The following is a 21,633-nucleotide window of genomic DNA, read 5'->3' as shown; positions in this document are numbered from 1 at the left end:
TATCCATCCATTTTCTATACTACATGTCCTCATTAGCGATTTTTCTTGCTGACTTGGCGTAGTACAACCTTAACTGGTCGCCACTCCAGAGTGCCAAAACTCACAGATCAAACAACTGATCATTCGTCCATCCATTTTCTGAAAGATAATTTATCAAATGGAAATAATATTTTGGAGTAAAAGAATAGAAATTCATGTTTTAAACTCTGATTCATTGATTAATAGAAGAACAAATAATAATTGACAGTTATTAAAATAATTGTTTACAGCAGATTTAAAGTAAATTGTAATATTTACGGCTAATCCATGGGAATCGGCATCACATTAATTTATATGCGAGAGTGTGAATGGTGGTCTTTATTGTGTCATTCGTGTGGGTGACGTCACCGATTTAACTTTATAGATGATGGATGAATGGATAAAGTAGGCTACAGGTCATTTGAATATTTTGCAATGAACAAGTATGTTTTGCAACAGGTTAAATGAAATATTCGTTTTTGAACGACGGGATATCTCAACTGACAGTCTGCCGTTTCTCCGGCAGGCTGTGCTGTGCCCGCGCACTAGTGCGCGCGACACGACTCGTCACGAGCGCGCGGAAGCAGCAGAGGAGAACGCTCACAGCGGAGCAGCCACTCGGTGAGCAGTTGCTGTGCATTGCAGTTGTACCGCCGTGGATGGTAGGCATAAGTACGGACTTTTCCACCGGGATATTCCGCAGCATGTGCAGGTAAGTCTCGCCGTTTGAGCCGCATATATTTCTTCGGGGATTCATGCGAAGTTCCAAACATGCACGCGTACGTGCAGTGAGCATGAATGAGGAGCAACACGCATTTCTGCAACGAGTGATGCGATTTATTGTATATATTTTTAAATGAATATTTATGATGTGCTGGACGCGATGAATGAGCAAGGGCATGGTGTACAGTCTAATACTGTAAATGAAGTCCTGCAGCAGTCAGTGTGTGTCCTGAATAACTGGGTGGAGGAAGAGCAGATGAGAGGTGATTGCTGATGATTGGTGTGCTGAACGTGTTGGATCTCAGTCGCGTGGGACTGTCCGAGTCCGGGCGCCATCCGGACCACAACCTTGTTTGTGTGTGTTTTGTTTAATAATAATAACCTAGGCCTTTTGAGAGTATTTCATAGAGGCAGGTGTATGTTGGATACTGGACTCCAAATCATATACATCGTCTTGAATATCAATGCGTTAGGTTGCATTTGCTTAAAAAAAGAAAAAGAAAAAACGCAATAGAGTAGCCTATACACACATCTTGTGCCTTGATGTCAATTAATTTCCAAACTCAACCTTAAAATACACTTGGTGTCATAATGAGCCCTGCAAGATTGCCTGTAGCTGCAGACAAGTATATGAATGCAACAACTGGGGGCTGGTCTCAAATGTCCCACGGATCTCCATCATGAAGGTTACCAGCAGTCATTAGAGGGCTGCTTTGGCGTCTCGGGAATATTTACAGTCTGGTTTCTGCAAAAGCCATCAGGACGCAATTTCTGATGTGACCAAAGAGGTTATTTAGTGTACAGCCTGGCTTCTCTGATTACAACATACATCACATGCACACACATACCTGTGTATATACCGTACATCTGCTTTGTGTGTTAATCTTCTCACCTTTCAACTGGCAGGCATCCAAACAAGTGCACAGCTGTATGGCTGCTCGGCGGGCCTGTGTTTACAGATCCTCTTCATTTCTGTCCCTATCACCTCCTCCTCTTCCACCCCATCACCTCTTATCCTTGCACCTCCTTTATCACCGCTCTCGCTTTCAACAGCGTCGCACAGGCTGGGCTGTAGATCAGCTCGGCTCACGGTGGACTTGCGTCCTTGCAGTAGCCTACGTAATATTACCAGCACGTAACTAGGAGAGAGCCTGCAGGTGTTTATCATACTGCCCAATGAATTTTTAAACACATTTGATGTTCTTCAAAGATTTACATTTATTCCTGCTTGACATGTTGGGAAATAAGCTTGTAGGTGCAGTTTGAACATAATGCAAACAGTTCAGTGTTTCCCAGTGTATATTAATACTTGGGTGGGCCACCCAAGTAAACTGGCCACCACCCAAGAAGTTTTCAAGAAAATCTGTGAAGAATATATTTAAAAAGAAAAAAAAAGTGTCGCGACCGGATATACCGCATGTAACGTTAGTTCGCCGTCACTCACTTGTGGATCGTGAGGCTTGAGGAGACGTAGTAACAGGACTGAGAACTGAGCACTTGTTAGTGCAATAAGAAAAGAGCAAAATATAAGTAAAAAAATTAAATAAAATAGCATATAATAAAATATCTAGATATCTACCGTATAAAAAAATTAGACATAGAGGTAGGAAATAATGGTGAATTACACGTTATTTGTATTGCAGACAGTTAACACGTGTTGTACATTTGCATAAAAAACAATTACAGTTATTTAAATAACGCTGCATAAGGAATTATTTCATTAAAAAAAATATCAACGCTGTTGTAAACATATTCCAGACATTCCCCAAAAATTCCGGATGTACTTTTTTTTTTTTTTAACATTGCATTGAATTATGGGCATCAGGGTTTTCAAGTGGTTAGCAAGCATGCCTCACACTTCTGCTGTTTTACATTTTTAACTTTGCTTTACAAGTTTTCTCTGGGTCCCTTCCACATTCCAGTAACATGCATGTTAGGCTGAAGAAGCTAAATTGTCCAGTGAATTAATGTGAGTGTCAATATTAGTTATTCCGTCTATGATGGATTTCCCCAGTGATTGGCAAACTGGATGAATCGATTCATTGAAACAAAAAAACAATTTTTTTTGGGTGATTTGTTTTTTTGAGATTGGGTGAAGCAAAGCAAGGATTGTGATTTCATTACAATTAATATATCTACGGAAGTTAAATAACCATATGCGTATGTTAAATCAAAGCAGCAACATACAGTATTTGTCTTGACAACAGCTTCATTAAGTCAGGTACTGGCACATTTCTTTGTGGTTTGGGCTTGGATTGCAGATCTTATTCGTGTGGGTCGGGTTACTGTACTAATGGGTCAAATGTGCTTGTTGCGGGTGCAGCATTGAACATTGAATCTGGTTAGAGACAGGCCTTGAAAAAAAAATCATTTTAGGAGTCGCTGTTTGGCAGCATTTTTAATGGATTAAAGCCAGCCTGCAGTGTGTTGGCGCAAACAAACCACCCAGATGGAATAATTGAGTGTTTCCACGTAAAATACATACAATGTACTAACTGACTGATAGATTTTTTGTTAAATTTTTCCTACACCATGGTTGAAGCATCAACTCGTCAGTCTACAACAATTTTTTTTTGTTCGTGCCTTATTTCTACAAGATAATTAAATATCATAATGAGATTATATTCTGCCTTTACAAATGTATAAATGCTCAGTTTTGATGGACAGTATCTGTGATGTATTAAATTATTCATGTGTAATATTGTGGTTGTAATTTACAGTGGTGTCAACCTGCAGTATATCAGGATGTCACTGCTCTGTGTATTTAGGATCATGTATAAAAAACAGTGAACATTGTTCCGTTACTGTCTGACTGACTGTCCGAAATAATAAATTCATCTGTTTTAAATCTTGACCCACACAGCAAATACTGACTGACTGACTGCAGTGTGTTGGCGCAAACAAACTGCATTAGTATAAATGTTTTGTGAAAGCCTTTTTTCCCCCCTTTTTTTTCTTCTTCGTCTCATTAAAAAATCCGCACATGACTCTTAACTGGTTTAGTGGTAAAGAAACTCGATGAGCGTTTCTACACCAGTACAAATGGCTTCATACCTCTACATTGCACCATGCCTTGATTTGAACTACTTAGCAGAAGTGTGGCGCTAGAGCAGTTTTATGTAATATGATATGAATGAATATGCATTTATGGTTTATGTCATATGATACTTCTTGATCAAAGCTCCCTCGAGTTGTTAAACTGAAGTCACTTGAAAGCAGAAGTGTGTCCTTTTTCTTAATGTTAATACGCAAGTATATGCAGAGTATCACATGACTATTAGAGCTGGGCAATAAACCAAATTAATTTTGAAAATCTAATCCTTGAAACTTTGCGAAATCATGAAATCAAATTGTGTCTTCTGGCTTATGAAAAGCTGTTGTTCTTATGTTCAGTTACATCCAGATGATATTGTGAGTTGTAATTTTGCACAAGTGGCAGAATGCTGGATGGGTGGTTTACATGTTTATTTTATTGTATTTTTTCTTTAGAGCTCAGTATTGTTCATTCGGTAATTTTACAGATTTGACATGTCATCATCATTGCTCTCTTTATTTTTATTATTTTGTATGTGCATGTGCGTGTGTGCGTGCATGTGAGTGTGTGTGTATTCATTAGTTCACCAAAAACCTATTAAAAAATCCATACCGTTCACCTAAACCGAACACCGCCGTCAGGAGCAACGAAGAAGGACCAAAGAAAAGAAGGTTTACATGTTTATAATAGCGACCAACTACTTAATTGTGACAATTAAGCACAAACTATGAATGTTACGTTTATGTTAAAACTAGTCTAAAAAGGCTTGTTTAAATAAAAAAATAAAAAAACTGTTTGGTGATGGTCAGGTTGAGAAGGGAGGGTGTAAAAAAAAAAGGCTGCCACATTACTAGTACAAGGCTGGATCTAGTCTAGTGGGATACAGGGCCATTAGCCACCCCAAAATCTTGAGATATTTTTAACTATTTGCCTTACAACCTATAACAGAAAGCTGTAATGTAGCAGTTTATCAAATTAAATTGTTTAATAAATTAAAGCTGAATCATTTTAAAGCGGCCCTTGCACGCTTACATGTTTCTGTATGTGCCCTTTAAGCAAAAAAAAAAGTTTGTACAGCCCTGTTTTACAACAATAAAGATATGTGTTACAGGCCTTTGACTGTTTTATAATTTTTTGTGTTGTTTATTTGTTTAAATATACAGCAGAGAGAAAAATCTGATTAAAAAAAGCTCAGCTGATTTTTACCTATTTTCAAAAAGCTGATATCAGCTAAATGATCAAATTGGTTGAGCCCTAATATTAGAGCTGCCAAAATTAATCAATTAATCGACAAGTAATTGATTATCAAATTAATCAACAACAATTTTAATAATCAAGTAATCGTTTGGAGACATTTTTTTTGTATTGTTCAAATCCGCTTACTTCAACTTATCAACAGTAATTGCTTATTGATTTCTGTAGTCCTAAAACTGATTATCTTCTGTTTAATCAAAATAAGACATTTGCAACCATCTGTTTTTACTTTGAAAAACAATGCTCGAACTTCCACCTTTTTTTTTTTAAATCACTATACAAATACGAAGTAAGAAATAAACACCATCACTGGTTAATAAACAGTAATCAGGGAAAAATGCGTTTGTAATACACTTTAAAGCAAAATTAAAATGAATCTGATTAGTCGATTAACCGATTGAATAATCGATAGATTAATGTACTTCTCATTGATCTATTTTGTTCTTGACTTCTTTTATTTGTTTGAGTTGAGCGTGAAGACTCAACTTTGATGTCGTTTGTCATCTCAAATGTATTTTCCAGACGTGGCATTAGCACGTGCCCAAGTGAGCAACTCATGTCTGCATATTGCAGAGATGTCGGTCCTTTCCTTCTGGTGAACGACTCGGATTGAGTGAGTTTTAACAATCCCTGCAGATGTACAGTACATGCAGATTTTGATGAGGGGTGGTGCGCGTCCCCTGCTGCAGTGGCTGACCTCTCTGCCAAGCACAGTGACCTCCACACGGAGGAGGAGAGGGAGGCCATCCCTCTGTTCGTTTTGTTCTCATTCTCCCCAAGCGCCTTGCTCCACAGGCTGCCTGCTTGGAAATGGCATTACTGCTACCCCTCCTCTCCGTGCTCCTCCACCCTCCCCCACACTTCTCCTTCATCTCCGGGGTCCCGAGGGCTTTGTGAGCGTCTGTTCGTGCCAAATGCCAGCACTCTGAAAGCCCCCCCTCCCTCACTCTGAGTGTCTAGGAGAGAGAGTGAGTTGGGGGATTTCTTTGGTTCCCCTCTCCATACAAGCTGGGGGGCGCCTGTTATGTGTTGCTGGATGCTGCTCCTTCCCCAGTGTTGGAGCGCTTGGACAGTGTGAGTAAGTGTGTGTGTTTGTGTGCAAGGTCCCACTATTGTTCTCCACAACTGCTGGAATGCTGTTGAATGGTGGTGGTGGCAGTTCAGCAGTATTGTCTGTCTTTGTCATTTTCATACTTTGTCATTTTCATACTTTGTAATTTTGCCTCTTTTGTGAGACTGCCTTGCCCTACATATGGTCAAGGACAATGGCGATATGCTGTATCCGTTTTGCCATTAATGATCAACTCAGCAGCGGAGGTGGCAAATCCAGGTCCAGAAAGTAAAAACCCTGCCACAGTTTGGCTTTAGCCCAGGTGCTAGCTAGCTCCCATGGTGCTTGTTTGCCTTTTAGGGAGCTAGCTAGCTAGCATGAGGGGCTAAAGCCAAACTGTGGCAGGGTTTTTACTTTCTGGACCTGGATTTGCCACATCTGATTAGCAGTAGGTAAATGTCTTGAATATGCTGAATATATTTGCCCCCACACTTCAACACTAATAAAAAGATAACACCATTGCTTAATAATTATCCTTCATACCTTATGTAGAGACTAGTATTGTTACAATATAAAGATCCTGATGTCACGTGACTTTGTCTGAACACGCCCCCCTGCGGCAGGAAATTATTGGCGCAGCGTTAATGGTCTACAATGTCGTGGAGGGTGAAAACTAGCGTTTTTCTGTCAACTTTCCACCCAAGAGTATTGACAGTCACTTTGATGAAAAGGACATGATATACAAGTACATGCGCGAGGTGCACAGGTTGGATTGCCGATGAAGTGTGTCAGGCGTGCTTTTTTTCCAACTCGGCGACGCTGCTATGTGGAATTACCCCCTTTCTTACACTGGTGAGTGCTTACAAATCTGATCATACAAAGGCTTTACAAGTTTGTACAATCCGGATTTATTTCCCCTTTATGTGTGGTCAAAATGCCATTGAAGTTAGCAGTTTCATGCAAGTTATGATATTTATATACGTTAGCAACTTAGTACTGCCAATTCAGCCGCGGCTGCCGTCATTTATGCCATAGAAAGTCTTCTTTATGATGTTTGTTAGCTATTAAATTCAACTGTGTAATATCTATTAAACCGTAGCAGCACAAATGAATGCAACAGATTATTTCCCCCACATTTTGCGTGTGGTAACAGTTAGCATCTGCTGATTCAGCCACCATGTACAAAGTGCAACATTGGCTACACATTGGTTCCTCTTTTGGTAGCCTGGAGCATGCTCGATCCTCTTGTTGCCTCGTTGTGGCAGCTTGTCCACCACAGCTGTCAGTCATTGTTAAATTGTGGCGTTTGCAATTTATTCAAAGCGGCAGACGCGTTTTCTATGCTGCCAAAATGGCTTCGTTATTACTACTCCCAAGAAACTTTTTTCGGCAGACGATCCTATCCTATACATTTACTGCATCAAAATTAGAGAACATTTGAGACAGTACTTAGTAGAAACAGCATGATTTATGATGTTAGAAATTTGTTAAGCATAAAAAAGAGGACTTCAGACATTTTACAACTTGCCTTAAATACATGTATAAATGATATGCTTAATGATATTTTCAGGAGTGTTACGGTCCACGATGTCTGTGGCTGTTTTTTTTTTTTTTTGGTGTGTTTGGGTGTGGGCTGTGTGATCGTTCCTCCTGGATTGCCCTATTGGCTTCAGGTGTGTGACCAGCTGTGGTCATTAGTGGCTACATTTTAAGGCCCCTTCCACACGCAAGCCCGTTATTCCACACGATGGCGCGGTTTCGGAGTTTGAAACCCATCACTTTTTAAATCGGGCTCCAGAGTGAAAAGATTTCTAAACGCGTCCTGTACGCATCCGTCTGGACACCATATGCAGGATACTCCTTCAGTGATGATGTAATGGTTGCAGCTCGATGACGACGCATTATCATAGATTGATGATGTGTGCGCCAATATCTCGCATGACTGCACGCAAACAGTTATTCTGTCAACAACAATGGCGGATAGCCGTGTCGTAGTTATTTTGCGCAGCCTCCTTAGCTTGCTCATGCTTTTGCAGCAAAATATTTTGCATCTTTATTCCCATGTTCAACAATCACTGTTGTACTTGAATCACCCGCCAGTGTCACTTCTCCTGTGTTTGTCTTCTTCATGTTGTTTCGAAACATGCAAAGCCATGTTTGTTCTGTAAATTGCAATAAAGTAAAAAAAAGAAAAAAAGTGTCTGTCTTCTTCTCAGATTCTTCTTCTACGCTTTCCGTTAAATCCCTGTGGCTGCGCTACAGCGCCACTCCAGACTTGGCATACACATAACAGCCGTTAAACGTCCTCAGCGTCTTCTTTTGGACACACACATGGCTTGAAACGCTTCGGTGTACGAGATTTGTTTGAGGAACTAAGCCGGCTTTGCTTCCGTCTGGACGGGGCTTTAGGCCAAGTCTGAAGTGGCGCTATAGCGCAGCCACAGGGAGTTAAAGGAAAGCGTAAAAGAAGAATCAGTGAAGAAGACAAACAATTTTTTTTCTAACTTTATTGCAATCTACAGAACAAACATGGCTTTGCAACATCAAAACAGCATGACGAAGACGAACACAGGAGAAGTGACAATTGGCGGGTGATTGAAGTACAACACCGCTTGTTGAACGTGGGAACAAAGAAGCTAAATATTTTGTTGCAAAAGCATAAGCAAGCAAAGGAGGCTGCGCAAAACGACTACGACACGGCTATCCGCTATTGTTGTTGTCAGACTGGCAGTTCGCGCGCAGTCACGTGAGAATTAGAGCATACGTCAACAAACTACAACAATGTGTCGTCATCGAGCTTCGACCATTACGTCATCACTGGAGGAGTATCCTGCATATGGTGTCCAGACGGACGCGTACGGGGCGCGTGTTGAAATCTTTCCACTCTGGAGCCCGGTTTCAAAAGTGATCAGTTTCAAGTTTCCGAAACCACGTTTGGATGAACGGCCTAAACGATAAGAAACTTGTGAAGATACATTGAAACGAGCTTTTGTGTGGACGGGGCCTTAAACTGTTGCCACTAATGACCATGGCTGGTCACACACGCTTGAAGCCAATACAGCAATCAGGGCTCCTCCCTTGCCCTGATTGGTGGACCTAGTCAGGGACAAGGGCCACCAATCAGGGAGGTGCGCTCACACAGCCCACACCCAAACACACCAAAAAAAACAACGGCCACACACATCGTGGACTGTCACAAGGAGGAAAACTTGTATATTTTTTATTAAAGAATTATACCTGCATTTCAATAAAAGATGCCTCTGCCAAATCTAATATTGGGCTCTAAGGAACTGAGTGATAAAAGAAAAAGTGGATGTTCAAAGCAGCACATACCGTCCACTCGTTAAAAAATAGTGACCACCCTTCTAATGCTTTAAATTAATGCATGTAGATATGTTTATTGCTCAAACAACCTGCGCTACCTTTCATGTAACTATCCGCTGTCAAGGTAATTAATTAATGATTAATCTGCGTTAATACATGATAAATGCAATAATTTTTTGCGATTAATCAATGAGTTAACACTAACATTGACAACACAACTAATAACTAATGACTTCCCAATGAATTTGCCCAACACTGATTATTATAGATACCAAACAGGCGCTGTCATCTCGGACTTTAGGACATAAAAGAATGGTGTGACAACCAGTGAGCTGCAGGTCTGTGTTTAAAAAAGCTTCAATGATAAAAGGTTAACTCGTGGCTAGACTGATTTGATCTGACAGAGAGGTGCTGACAGTGAGAGTCATAGAAGCTCTTTGTGTGTTTCGAAGGTCTGAATTTTGTGAACTGTTTGAATCGAGTATGAGTGTAACCTAACACTACCAGGCTGTTCATCATACTGGTAGCGGCGATGTGATATTGTGAGGGATGTTTTGTTTGTTCGCTCGGGCCTGCAGTACCATCACATCCCAGTATTTAAACGCAAACATAATTAAATTTGTGGTTTGCTGAACAACCTTCCTTGTCACTAGATATGATTTCAACAGAACAACCTTAAAATGTGGTAGAGTTACCAGAGTGATAATGCAAAGGAATTTCCATCAAATATGGTGTGATGGTGAATTATGTAGACATTGGAAATAATATAAAGAATTATTCTGTTATGTTCTTTTTTAGTGTGTGTTTTGTTTTTCATATTCCTCTGTGAGCATTAGACGGCGGAGCCTTTGGGAAATTTTAATCAGATGGGGTTGTATGCGCAGCAGTAGCCAATGGGAGACACGGCAGATTTTTTCAGTTGTTTCCTCCATTGACTTGTTTTGCCTCGTGATCTTACGTTACTTTTAAATGATTTCTGTTAACAGTAGGTACAGAACATCTGTGATTTCTGTTGTTTTGTTTTATGTGTAGGTTTGATTTAATGATTTAGTTTTTACTTTGGATGTGGTCTCTCTTTCCACTTTTTGTTGTGGATTAATTACATTGTGAGTTATCTAAGCACCACGTCGATTTCCCCCCCGTTGTTTTCTGTTTAGTTATTGGCATTGCTTTTTTCACGTTCTATGTTCTATGTTAAGGAAATCATATATGGTTGGGGTTTTGCGCTGACAAGTTAATAATTGAAGTTGACCGGTATGTATAACATGTAACACAGTTTTACAGAAAAAGGTGGATTTAAATCTAATAATTAGAGCTGTCAAACGATGCATGTTAAATATTGCAATAATATCAATATCGCTATATTCAGCAACGATATCGCATATCGCATGTTTTTCCAATATCATGCAGCCCTAATATATATATATATATATATCATTTTGTGATACCTTTTATTATGCATGTAAAAAATTACACTCCCCATGCATTTTCTTATTGCGTTTGTCTGTTGTCTAAATTTGGGGCTGTCCAGAGCAGCAGTGATTGTTATCAGGCTCAAATTAATTATACAAACAGTATGCCGTTAAAGAGGACCATTATGGACCATTATATCTTATCAGCACACATAAATTCACCAAACCTCTTTATGTTTAATCATGCACACCAACAATAATTTTCTCAGTTTTAGGCAACACAGACAGGTGTTTCATTTTAATTTCCACATTCTTGCATCGATAGATGAAGGTTTTACTGGTGTGCAAAACATAATTTTAACATCCCCCCTTAACTCTTTGACTGCCAGACGTTTTCAGAAAAGGGATGCCGTCAGTGCCAGCCGATTTAAGCATTTTGACTGATCTTTCAAGGTCCACAGAAAATGTTCTGTTTGGACTATGGAAACACACGTACTACCAAATGAAAGATTGGACTCTCATCTTTCATCAGAAAAAAAAAGTTTGTTTCTACCTTATTCCGTTCTTCAGTAATAAACAATAGAAAATAGGTTAGTTTGACCCAATTTCGCCTGTTTTGGACCAAAATACGGAGAAATCAAGCTTTTAGTGAAACGATATTATTTCATGCATTCTAGTGAATTTGACACTTCTTTTTGTCCATGAATGATGCCACAAACACCTAAATAGTGCTTTACTTCTATAAAACACTACCACCAAGAATGAAAAAGCGTTTTTTGATAGCAAAATACGTTTATTTACATTCAACAGTGTAACAATTTGACAACAATTTGGCAAACTATTTACAAATGTGTGCAACTGTGGTGCTATTTACAAATATGTGGATGTTTCAACGACAGTTTTTCTTTTTGTAACACTCTCCTGCGTGCAAGGAGACGCAACAGCATTTGCACAACAGATTGCCTCTTCGCGTGCGCCACTTTCTTGCAGGCCGTTTTTTTCCGGGGAATAGCAAGTATATACTGCAGTGTGTCATCAAGTCTAATATCAGGATCATGCTACGGTTTCGTTACGTCTCGCTTCCCCGTGTCCTTCAGTTGCTATACCGGGTGGTAGGAGATGTTCTGATCCATTTTATCCACTCCATTCATGGTGGCATCGTAGTCCAGAAACAGTGTCTTCTCCGTGATCAGACTGTACCCGCTCCTCCGATGAATATGCATTGGACTCGGGGTACTCTTCATTGTCCGATCGAATGTCCGCTTGTGCAGCTCCGGCGTTAGCAGCGGTAGCCGCGCTTAGCCGGTGAGGCTTACTACGTAATCATAGCAGTTGCGTCAAAGCTTCCAACTTTGGCGTCAAGCTCGGAGTCATCATCATCATCATCATCAATCTGCATTGGTCGATGCCAACTCTCCATCGCCCGATCGAATGTCCGATTGTGTAGAAGTACCCGGCCGGCTATTGTGCGCGTTTTCCGGCCTTAGCAGCGCTAGCCGCGCTAGCCGCGCTTAGCCGGTGAGGCTTACTACGTGTCATAGGAGTCGCGTCAAGGCTTCCAACTTTGGCGTCAAGCTCGGAGTCATCATCATCGTCGACATCAATGCGCTTTTTAGTATTGATTGATGCTTTCCGTCTTTGAAAAAAATGCTCAAGCGTGAGTTGCTTGCAACCGGTTGCTTGGTCAAGCCACAATGGCTTGAACCAGCCATTGTCTCCTCAACACTCTAGCTCCGCCTCACGTCTTCTACTGACGCCCACGGTGGGCGGCCCATCCAACCTTGTGCAAAGAGAGTCATCGCTGCCCTCTAGGGGCCAAAATGAGTCTTTGACTAATCAGATCTGCCTGATACTTTCAGCACAGCTGCCCAAGGCTTTCCTGCACCCGTTTTTGAAACGTCCTCGGCGCCCTTCCCTAGGTTTATGCTAAACGTTTTATAACGTTTATGGCAGTCAAAGAGTTAATAACTGCTGACAAAGGTCATTACTGGTGATATATTGTACTTCAGTTAATACTAATTTAATTATAATAATTATTTAAAATACCATATTTGAAGACAGTCAGGAGCTCAGCCTTGCACCATCAATATCGACGAGCTGATCATGCATTAGATTTCCCCAAACCTTGTCTGTGAAGTGAACACAAGGCATGATTTGGGATTTGCGGCTCTTTGTGCATGTGCACACAATGTGGTCGCAGTGAAGGGATCATATAACTGGCCTGGAGCTGTGTCTAATTGAGCTGAAAATCATGCTCCAGGTCTTGATCGGGCAAAACATGAGTAGTGGTGCCATGCTTGTACATTGTAAAGAGCATTGGAGGTTGTGCACAACTATTTTAATAATCAAGTAATCGTTTATTAAAAATTGTCCAAATCCTCTGATTTCAACTAATCAACAATAGTTGTTCACTGACTTCTGTAGGTCTTCATGAAAGAAGACTGATTATCTGTTTAATCAAAATAAGACATTTGCAAACATCTGTTTTTACTTTGAAAAACAATGGCCGAACCGGTAACAGTACATCAACCCCCCCCCCCTTTTTTTTGTACTTTTTTTTTTTATCACTATCGAAACAGAAGTACAAAATAAACACCAATCACTGGTTTACTCATTTGCTCCCCAAAACGTATAAAAACGTTCTATTTTAAATATTGCCATAGTCCCAAATACGTATTTATACATTTTTATGTTTTTTTATGCAAGAGCATACAGAAGGCTTTGATGCTGCTTCTGACCTGAAGAAGTCGCTTAAAGCAATGGTAGTTATTACAAAAACGGCCAGCAGATGGCAGCAGAGTATAAGAGCTCAACAATGTTGGGCCATGTTGCAACAAGCTCTTTTCCCCAATGTTTTGAACAGGTTTGGAAATAATGATGAAACTGAGCTATTTTCTAATGCTAAATGCTGCAAAGCGGAAACAGATACACATATATATATTTTTTTCCTGAAAATGAAAAAAGAGACTCTAATCTTTCTTTTGGTAGGTTCCATGTTTTTATATCATTAGAACACAATATTCTGTGGGCCTTGCAAAATCAACCAAAATCCAGTTAAAACAGGAGCGAAGGGGGTTGCTTCAGTGAAAATGGCTGGGAGTGAATGAGTTAATCTACAGTAATCAGGAAAAAAATGCTTTTGTAAAACACTTAAATGCAAAATTAAAATGAATCAGATTAGTCGATTAAGCGATTGAATAGTCGATAGATTAATCGATTCCTCGATAGTGACAGCACTAATTCCATGATTCACTCAATTTCTGTCAATTTCTGTGTTACTAAATTCTCCAGATTATGTGGTAGTGATGGTTTTTAAATTGTGTCTTCAAACTGGCAGAGGCTTTGAGATTTAGTCGATTCCCACTCACAAAATTTGTGGTTTAAAGCAGTGTTTCTCAACCTTTTTGGAGCCATGGCACACTTTTTTCATTGAAAAAAATCTCGAGGCACACCACCCATAGAAAATGTTAAAAAACAAACAAACCAAAAACCCTTAACTAAAATGGCTGTAGTGTTTCATTTTTGTAATGTTGATATTACTGTATATCTATTGTATATGATTGAACAACAAGTTCACATAACTTGGAAAAGCACAGATAACTCTTTGACCGCCAAAATCGTTTAATAACATTTAGTAAAATCCAAATGAGTGCCGCCAAAGACGTTAAAAGACGTTCACTATGTTTTTTTTGTTTGTTTTTTTAAACGGGTGGAGGAAAGCCTTGGCAAGCTGTGCTGAAAGTATCAAGCAGGTCGAGTTAGTATAATGACTATTTTTGGGCACTAGATGGCAGCGATGACTCTCTTTGGACAAGATCGGGTAGGCGTCAGTAGAAGACGTGAGGCGGAGCTAGAGTGTTGAGGGGAGAATGGCTGAGGAAGCGAAAATGGCGACCGGTTGCAAGCAGCTCACGCTTGAGCATTTTTTTCAAAGACGAAAAGCATCGACCAATGCTAAAGAGCACATTGATGATGATGATGGTGACTCCGAGGTTGACGCCGAAGTTGGAATCGTTGACGCCGAAGTTGGAAGCGTTGACGCGGCGGCTTCGATCGCGTCGTAAAGCCTCACCGGCTAGCGATGCTAACGGCGGAAAACGAGCACTTCTGCACAGGCGGACGTTCAATCGGACGATGAAGAGTACCCCGAGTCCGATGCATATTCATCGGAGGAGTGGGTACAGTCTGATCACGGAGAAGACACTGGTTCTGGACTACGATGCCACCATGAATGGAGTGGATAAGATGGATCAGAACATCTCTTACCACCCGGTATAGGAACTGAAGGACATGAGGAAGCCAGGTGTAACACCAGGTCACCGTATCATGATCCTGAGAGTAGACTTGATGACAACATGGCCAAACACACACTGCAGTATATACCTGCTACTCCCCGGAAAAAAAGGCCGGCAAGAAAGTGCACGCGAAGGGGCAATCGCAGTGAAACTAATCTGTGGTGCAAATCCTGCTGCGTCCCCTTGCACGCAGGGGAGTTTTACACAATATACCTCACAAAAAAAAAACTGTGTAGTTGAAACATCCACACAATTATAAATAATACCACAGTTGCACACATTTGTAAATAGTTTGCCAAATTGTTTTGTCAAATTGTTACACTGTTGAATGTAAATAAACGTATTTTGCTATCAAAAAACACTTTTTCATTGTTGGTGGTAGTGTTTTACAGAAGTAAAGCACTGTTTAGATGTTTGTGGCATCATTCATGGGAAAAAAAGGTGTCAAATTCACTAGAGTGCATGAAATAATATCGTTTCACAAAAAGCTTGATCTCTCCGTATTTTGGTCCAAAACAGAGCATTTGGGTGAAACTAACCTATTTTCTATTGTTTATTACTGAAGAACGGAATAAGGTAGAAACAAACTTTTTTTTTCTGATGAAAGATGAGAGTTCAATATTTTTCATTTGGTAGTATCTGTGTTTCCATAGTCCAAACACAAAATTTTCTGTGGACCTTGAAAGATCAGTCAAAATGCTTAAATCAGCTGGCACCCACATATCCTCTTTTCTGAAAATGCTTGGCAGTCAAAGAGATAATTTGTTAAAATCAAAAGTGCAAATATTCTTACAGGTTTATTATGCACATTATAATCAAACTATATAAAATAAATTGCCAATGCTAAGAAATATGCGGTGCTTAATTCTATCATGGCCAACATCAATGCTATAACTACTACTCAATTTCCTCCTCAAAATCATCAGCTTCCACTTGATCTCTCTGAAAAACTTACTTTTGTGCACTTTCAATTAAGAGAGTATGGTGATATATCTTCAGTTTATAATTTTACACATTTATAAACATGTTTAATAATTGATTTACATCAGGAAATTGCCCAACTCTAGGCTTAACATGCATCAATCACAATTTCACACACAAATGTTATATAACTGCACACCGTTTCTCACCTTAATTCGTCCGGTGCTGCCGACAGATCTCGACTCCAACGCCTCATATTTCCTTCAACAGTTTTCACGTGTTTAGCACTCGTGAAACGTTTGTCGAAGGACGACTTTAAGTTCACCGTCGCTTATGTGCAGATGGTCCAGATATTGGTTTGCACGGTCATTTAATTTCTCATTTTTCCATCTATCCATTTTCCAAACCATTTATCCTGATGAGGGTCCCAGCTTTTCACACTTCACATTTTCTCTACTGTCAATGTAAACACATTTACTTGCATAATGTTGCAATGTTTGCTAGCGTGTAAAACAGGATGTGACATGTAGCTTTGTTCTTCGTGAGTTCAGCTCCGACGTGAGGGCTTTCATATACTGCCCGCGGAGCCATTTTGGACGAAATAACCCCAAACTGAAGTGAAACGTGCATTTTAAAAATGTATTTGTTGCGGGAAAGTGTTGGGGTTTGGGCAAAGATGCGTGTAAGTGCGATTTTGCTGGATTTTCCAGATAATAATTAATTTGTTTGTTACCAATTAGTTGGAATTGGACAATTTACCACGGCACACCAGACAGTATATCACTGTACACTAGTGTGCCGCGGCACAGTGGTTGAGAAACAGTGGTTTAAAGAAGAACATGACATCAACAGCGGGACATTTAACTGTATCCACGCAGACCTCCACTATGGTGACTCCTTCCTTAGCATTACTGCTCAGTATGACACTGATATTGAAATCGGACTTTAAGACTTTCATATCATTAAAAACAATAAATTGAATTGGAATGATCTCAAAACTCACCAGTACACAGCAAATCTCTGCAATCTTATGCCATTGTCGATCACTGTGTGGGTGAAAGCACTTACCGGTAAATGCTTTTTTTGTTTTGTTTTCACGTCAAGAACTTGATTTTCCACTGGTCAAAGAAGCTAAATATTCTGAATGGGCTCAACCACTAGCGAGCGGACTTTCATCACTTAGTCAAATGACTGAATTTGAAGCAAATGCAACAAGAACTACTTATATTTTGGTCTCCAGAAGAAGGTTTGCTTTTATTAAGTGCTGCTGACATTCAACATTTTCAGCCCAACTACTTCATTTGACCTTTTTTTTCTTCTTTAGAAAAAAAAAGACACACACACACACACACACACACACACACACACCCACATACCCACCCACACACACACTGTTTCATTTGACAATTGATACTATTGTCAGCACTGACCTTATAATCAATCTCTGGTCCAGATGTTCAAAAATTGGCCTTTCCTGCTGTGGCCATTGCCTTTTTGTCTTAGATGGATATTCTTGCAAGAGGCCTTGTTGACAGAAAATTGGAAAATGCTTTTAAAGTGCAGCTTGGTGGCATTTCGGGAATCAATAGCTTGTTAGGTCTCATGTGAAAGTGATTCAACAATGAACTGAGATGTAAACCTTTTACACCCTTTGACATTACTTTGAACAAAAGCAGAAAATTGTTGCCTGAAGCAAAGTTTCGCGTCTCAGCCACAGTGGTTCTCTAACCATATATTTTTGCAAATCTAATTATATAACACACTTTATCACCAATGCTGAAGGGTATTACTGTAGATGACCATTGAACTTTGGCTGGGTTTCTGAATAGTACAGGTCACTTATTGATTCACTAAGCTTAAAAAACAAACTAATTTAATTTAGCCAAGGAATAAATAATACAAATTTGTGATTTTTGCATATATTGCTTACAAGATCAGGCATAATTAGGGTCGCCGAACACTAAGTGATGTAGTTGTGTGCGGGATTCTCAGCCACTGGTTTTGTGACCATTCAAAATACGAATCACAGTTGCACGATGTGACGATGTTGCGATCATAGCCAAGCAACAAATGCACTGAAGCTTTCACACTGGCAAAAAATAAATAAATTATAATTTCCAGGTTATAAACAAGACAAGACGACACAGCCGCCCACCACACACCGCCAAGTGATAGAAATACATTATATGCAGTCCCCATAGTGTTTTTAGAGCTGACAACTGTTTGTTGTTACGGAAATCACTCAACGCTACCTCGTTAGAGCCGTAAACATTTTTTTTTGTGTTCTTCTTCTGCAGGTCCAGTGACGTAATGCATCACTGCTCACTCATGGGCAGTAGAAGCTAGTAGAGTCGGACATTAGCTGAAAGCTACTTGGGGCTAACCATGACCGCCGCTCGTCTTAATAGATTAATATCAGCGGCGAAGCACAAGGGCAGTGGCACAAAATAAAGTTTCATCGCCAGTCAATACAGTTTGAGGCGACACAAACGGGACCAAGCACATTAGCTCAAAACTGGTAAATTTGAACTGGAACATATATCCTGTTGCGACAGCCATTCAACATCGAGAATGTGCTTAGCACATCCCACACACAGTACTCAAAAAAAAAAAACGTAATCACTGTGGTCTGGGGGCATCGGGAGCTGTAGAACACAGCTATCTTCCAATACCGGCCGGGACCGAGCCAAAAAGGAGCACAGTTGAAGAATAAGGAGCGAGAAAAGTTGGCGTACCTAAGTGTATGTACTTGTTTACATCTGTTAACTGTGAAACAGATACCAAGTATGGTGACATAGTTGCTAAGTTGGCAACACTGTGTTGCTGCTTGCATTGTTATATACCCTAGTTTTGCCACTGGTCTCATCACGTACTGAAAGTCGTATTCTGTATTTGCAATGGGGCACCCCCATTCCTCACTCCAAACAGAATGATTTCAACCAGTGGACAAAGTGGTTATTACGTGTGTTGCAATTCTTTATCATTTGTATATTTTTAAGGAAAAATGTTGGAGACTATTTTATTAAGACACCTGGGAACGATGAAAAAATCGCATAGTATGTCTTCTTAAGGCAATTAATTGGCAAGCAGTTGGCGAGCAGGAACACAGCAGCATAAATGGTGTTCCAAATGAGACGGGCAGAGCAGCTCAAGCTCGATTTTAATAAGTAATACGTAATGCAGCACTCCATATTGGAAGAGAATGGTGCCAAGATGTTAAAAAAATAACGAGATCTTTGCTGACATTGACCAGCCATTAAAGTATGGAAGGCAGTCAGTATTTAGTACATAAATACTAGTGTTGTTCCGATACCGATACTGGTATCGGCAGAGGCCCCGATACTGCATTAAAACAGTGGTATCGGTATTGGTGAGTACTTACAAGTAACATGCCAATACCATAAATTCTGACTCTAATATAGGAATTTGGATGCAGCAAGTTTGTGTCTTGCTCATGCTCGACATTCACTGATGTGTGACATGTTCACTGGATGCCGAGCTAAGATATACTATTGGCCCTTGAATGCACTGAACCAATGGCAGGACAGCTTTTTCATGTTGAGAAAAAACAACAACTTGGGTATCAGTATGGTATCGGCATCGGCCGATACTGCAAAGCTGGGTATCGGAATCGATATCGGGAGCCAAAAACAGTATCTGAACAACACTAATAAATACCATCACCCACACACATAGCACTCACACAGACTCAGGCGAAAAGCAATGCATGTACACCAGGTAGTAATTGGCGAAGGGGGCGGGGAATTCCTGAGCCAGTTAAGTGGAGGGAAAGTGCCTAGTCAGCAGCAGAGTGTGGGTTTAGCTTGAGGCATATGTGTTTAAGAGAAGGAACAGGTGTGGGGGTAATTTCACAGGCCTCATGTTTTCACTTTCTCTGGTTGTAATTTTTCACCAAGTGGTTGTCAGTGATGTGTGATGCTCCATTCATACGTTATTTATATCCAGATAGATGGACAATTCATTTTGCCCAAGTCTGAGCTACAGCATTTGGTAAATCTGAACAATATAATGGTGTCCAATTAAAAGTATGTGCCTGTATTGTTCCATGCCTTCAAATATGAACAAGCGTTATCATCCTTCTCTATGGTTCTCATGTTTCTCTTCATTTATTAATTGTCGTGCTCTTTAAGGACATATTTCCTATGACCTGATTTTTGCAAGCATAACACACTAAAAAATGTGGGTCCCGCTTGGTTTTCTACTAACACAGTGCTTTACTTTAGTGTAGAATCCCTTTTAAACCTAGTGAAAAGATTATCTCAGACTAGAAGGGATGTGGCCTTACAAGTAAAAAAATATACATTGTTCTTGTTTTATATAACATTATGCTTTATTCAAGCAGTTGATACACTGGTTGATTTTGGTTGTTTGGCGTTTTGAGGGGTCCTTTGACGAAAGTCCGAAATCTGTTCTGCCTGCAAACGGTCAAAGTGATACTGCAGCCTGAAGGTGCTCGTGTCCCTTCTTTACGCATCAAATTTGATCAAGAAGGAAGAAGCTGTCCAGACATAAGAGAAGTTTATTACAAGTTGTTGGTACCACTCCAAGGGTCCGCCATAAGAGCTCTATGAATTTCAAATCATACGTTTGGTAAATGTAAGGCTTAAAATAAGTGATTTTGCATCACAGTTTGCAAGTCAAAATGTGCATTTTGCGCCTCATCAAAACTCATTGAATAGCAAAAATCACAGACTTTTAAGTTTTTCCAATAATTTAGAGTGACTTTTTCTCATGTCTTTTACACTTTAATAGATCAATATTATAGATGTTCTAGTCTGATCACTTGATCAGAAATCAAAAAGTGCCGGTCCCCAGAGTGTTTGTTCACTGGAGGGAGAAAGAAAGGAATAAAATGAAACTTTTTATGTACATCTGTAGCTCTTTTCGGGAAAAAAAAGCCCCGGTGTGAGAATGTGGAAACATTTTGCTTACACAGTCAACAATGCAGAGCATCGATTACTATTCTCACTTGTCGCAATGGGAACTGTGCCAGGCGGCCCGCAACATGCGTCAAATTATATTTATCGATGGGGTTGGGGCTGTGGAGTTTGGTGGTCGGCGATCACCGGCCCCTGGTCCCCAGCCACTGGCCTGAAAATGGACCAGCCGTTCACACAATTCACAAAATTCCCGATGATGTCTGGTCGTCTCTTTCACTATCCATCCGGTGTAACGCTGCGTCTGCAATCCCCTTCCCTCAAGCCTACAATTGTTTTCCCGGTGGGTAGAATCAAAGCTTCTTGACTATCACCTCCTCTAGCGGGAGTCTCATAACCGGCCGCTTACCGTGCAAGCAGGCCAGGGTTGCCAGATACTTTATCAAATATTTCTCACAATGGAAACTGTTTACTTTTAATTTTAATTTTTATTTTTTACCAAAAACCTATAAATAAAAAAATCCCATACCGTTCACCTAAACCGAACACCGCCGTCAGGAGACCCGAGGAAGGGCCAAAGAAAACAAAGTAAGGTGAAATCCAGCACCGACCAAACACCACCCACCGGGCCACCAACCAGAGTTCTTCACCAACCCCAGAAACATCTAAATTCCAACAAATCCAAAAAATCAGGGAGACCTCA

The 21,633-nt window shown here is 40.2% G+C and overlaps 1 protein-coding gene across 4 annotated transcripts in view; it reads left to right on the top strand.

The window, feature by feature from the left end:
- Window positions 1-609: 609 nt before the first annotated feature.
- fat3a (FAT atypical cadherin 3a) overlaps window positions 610-21,633 on the top strand; it is a 217,792-nt gene continuing 196,768 nt past the window's right edge. Inside the window, exon 1 of one of the 4 annotated variants that reach the window (XM_086080277.1) lies at window positions 610-730. Coding sequence is in view for 1 of the 4 variants with exons in the window: in XM_086080275.1 (XP_085936401.1) it covers window positions 6,905-6,932 (28 nt within the window). In the remaining 3 variants the exon portion in view is untranslated. Of the gene's footprint in view, window positions 731-6,056; window positions 6,108-6,868; window positions 6,933-21,633 lie in introns of those variants that run through there. The other 3 variants (XM_086080276.1, XM_086080278.1, XM_086080275.1) reach the window with 3 other exon arrangements.

This window comes from Leptonotus elevatus, chromosome 7 (assembly GCF_054856555.1).
Source record: "Leptonotus elevatus isolate MCC_2025b chromosome 7, RoL_Lele_1.0, whole genome shotgun sequence".
Classification (NCBI taxonomy): Eukaryota; Metazoa; Chordata; class Actinopteri; order Syngnathiformes; family Syngnathidae; genus Leptonotus; species Leptonotus elevatus.
The sequence above is the reverse complement of the archived record's forward strand: the minus strand, read 5'-3'. Positions and strand labels throughout refer to the sequence as shown.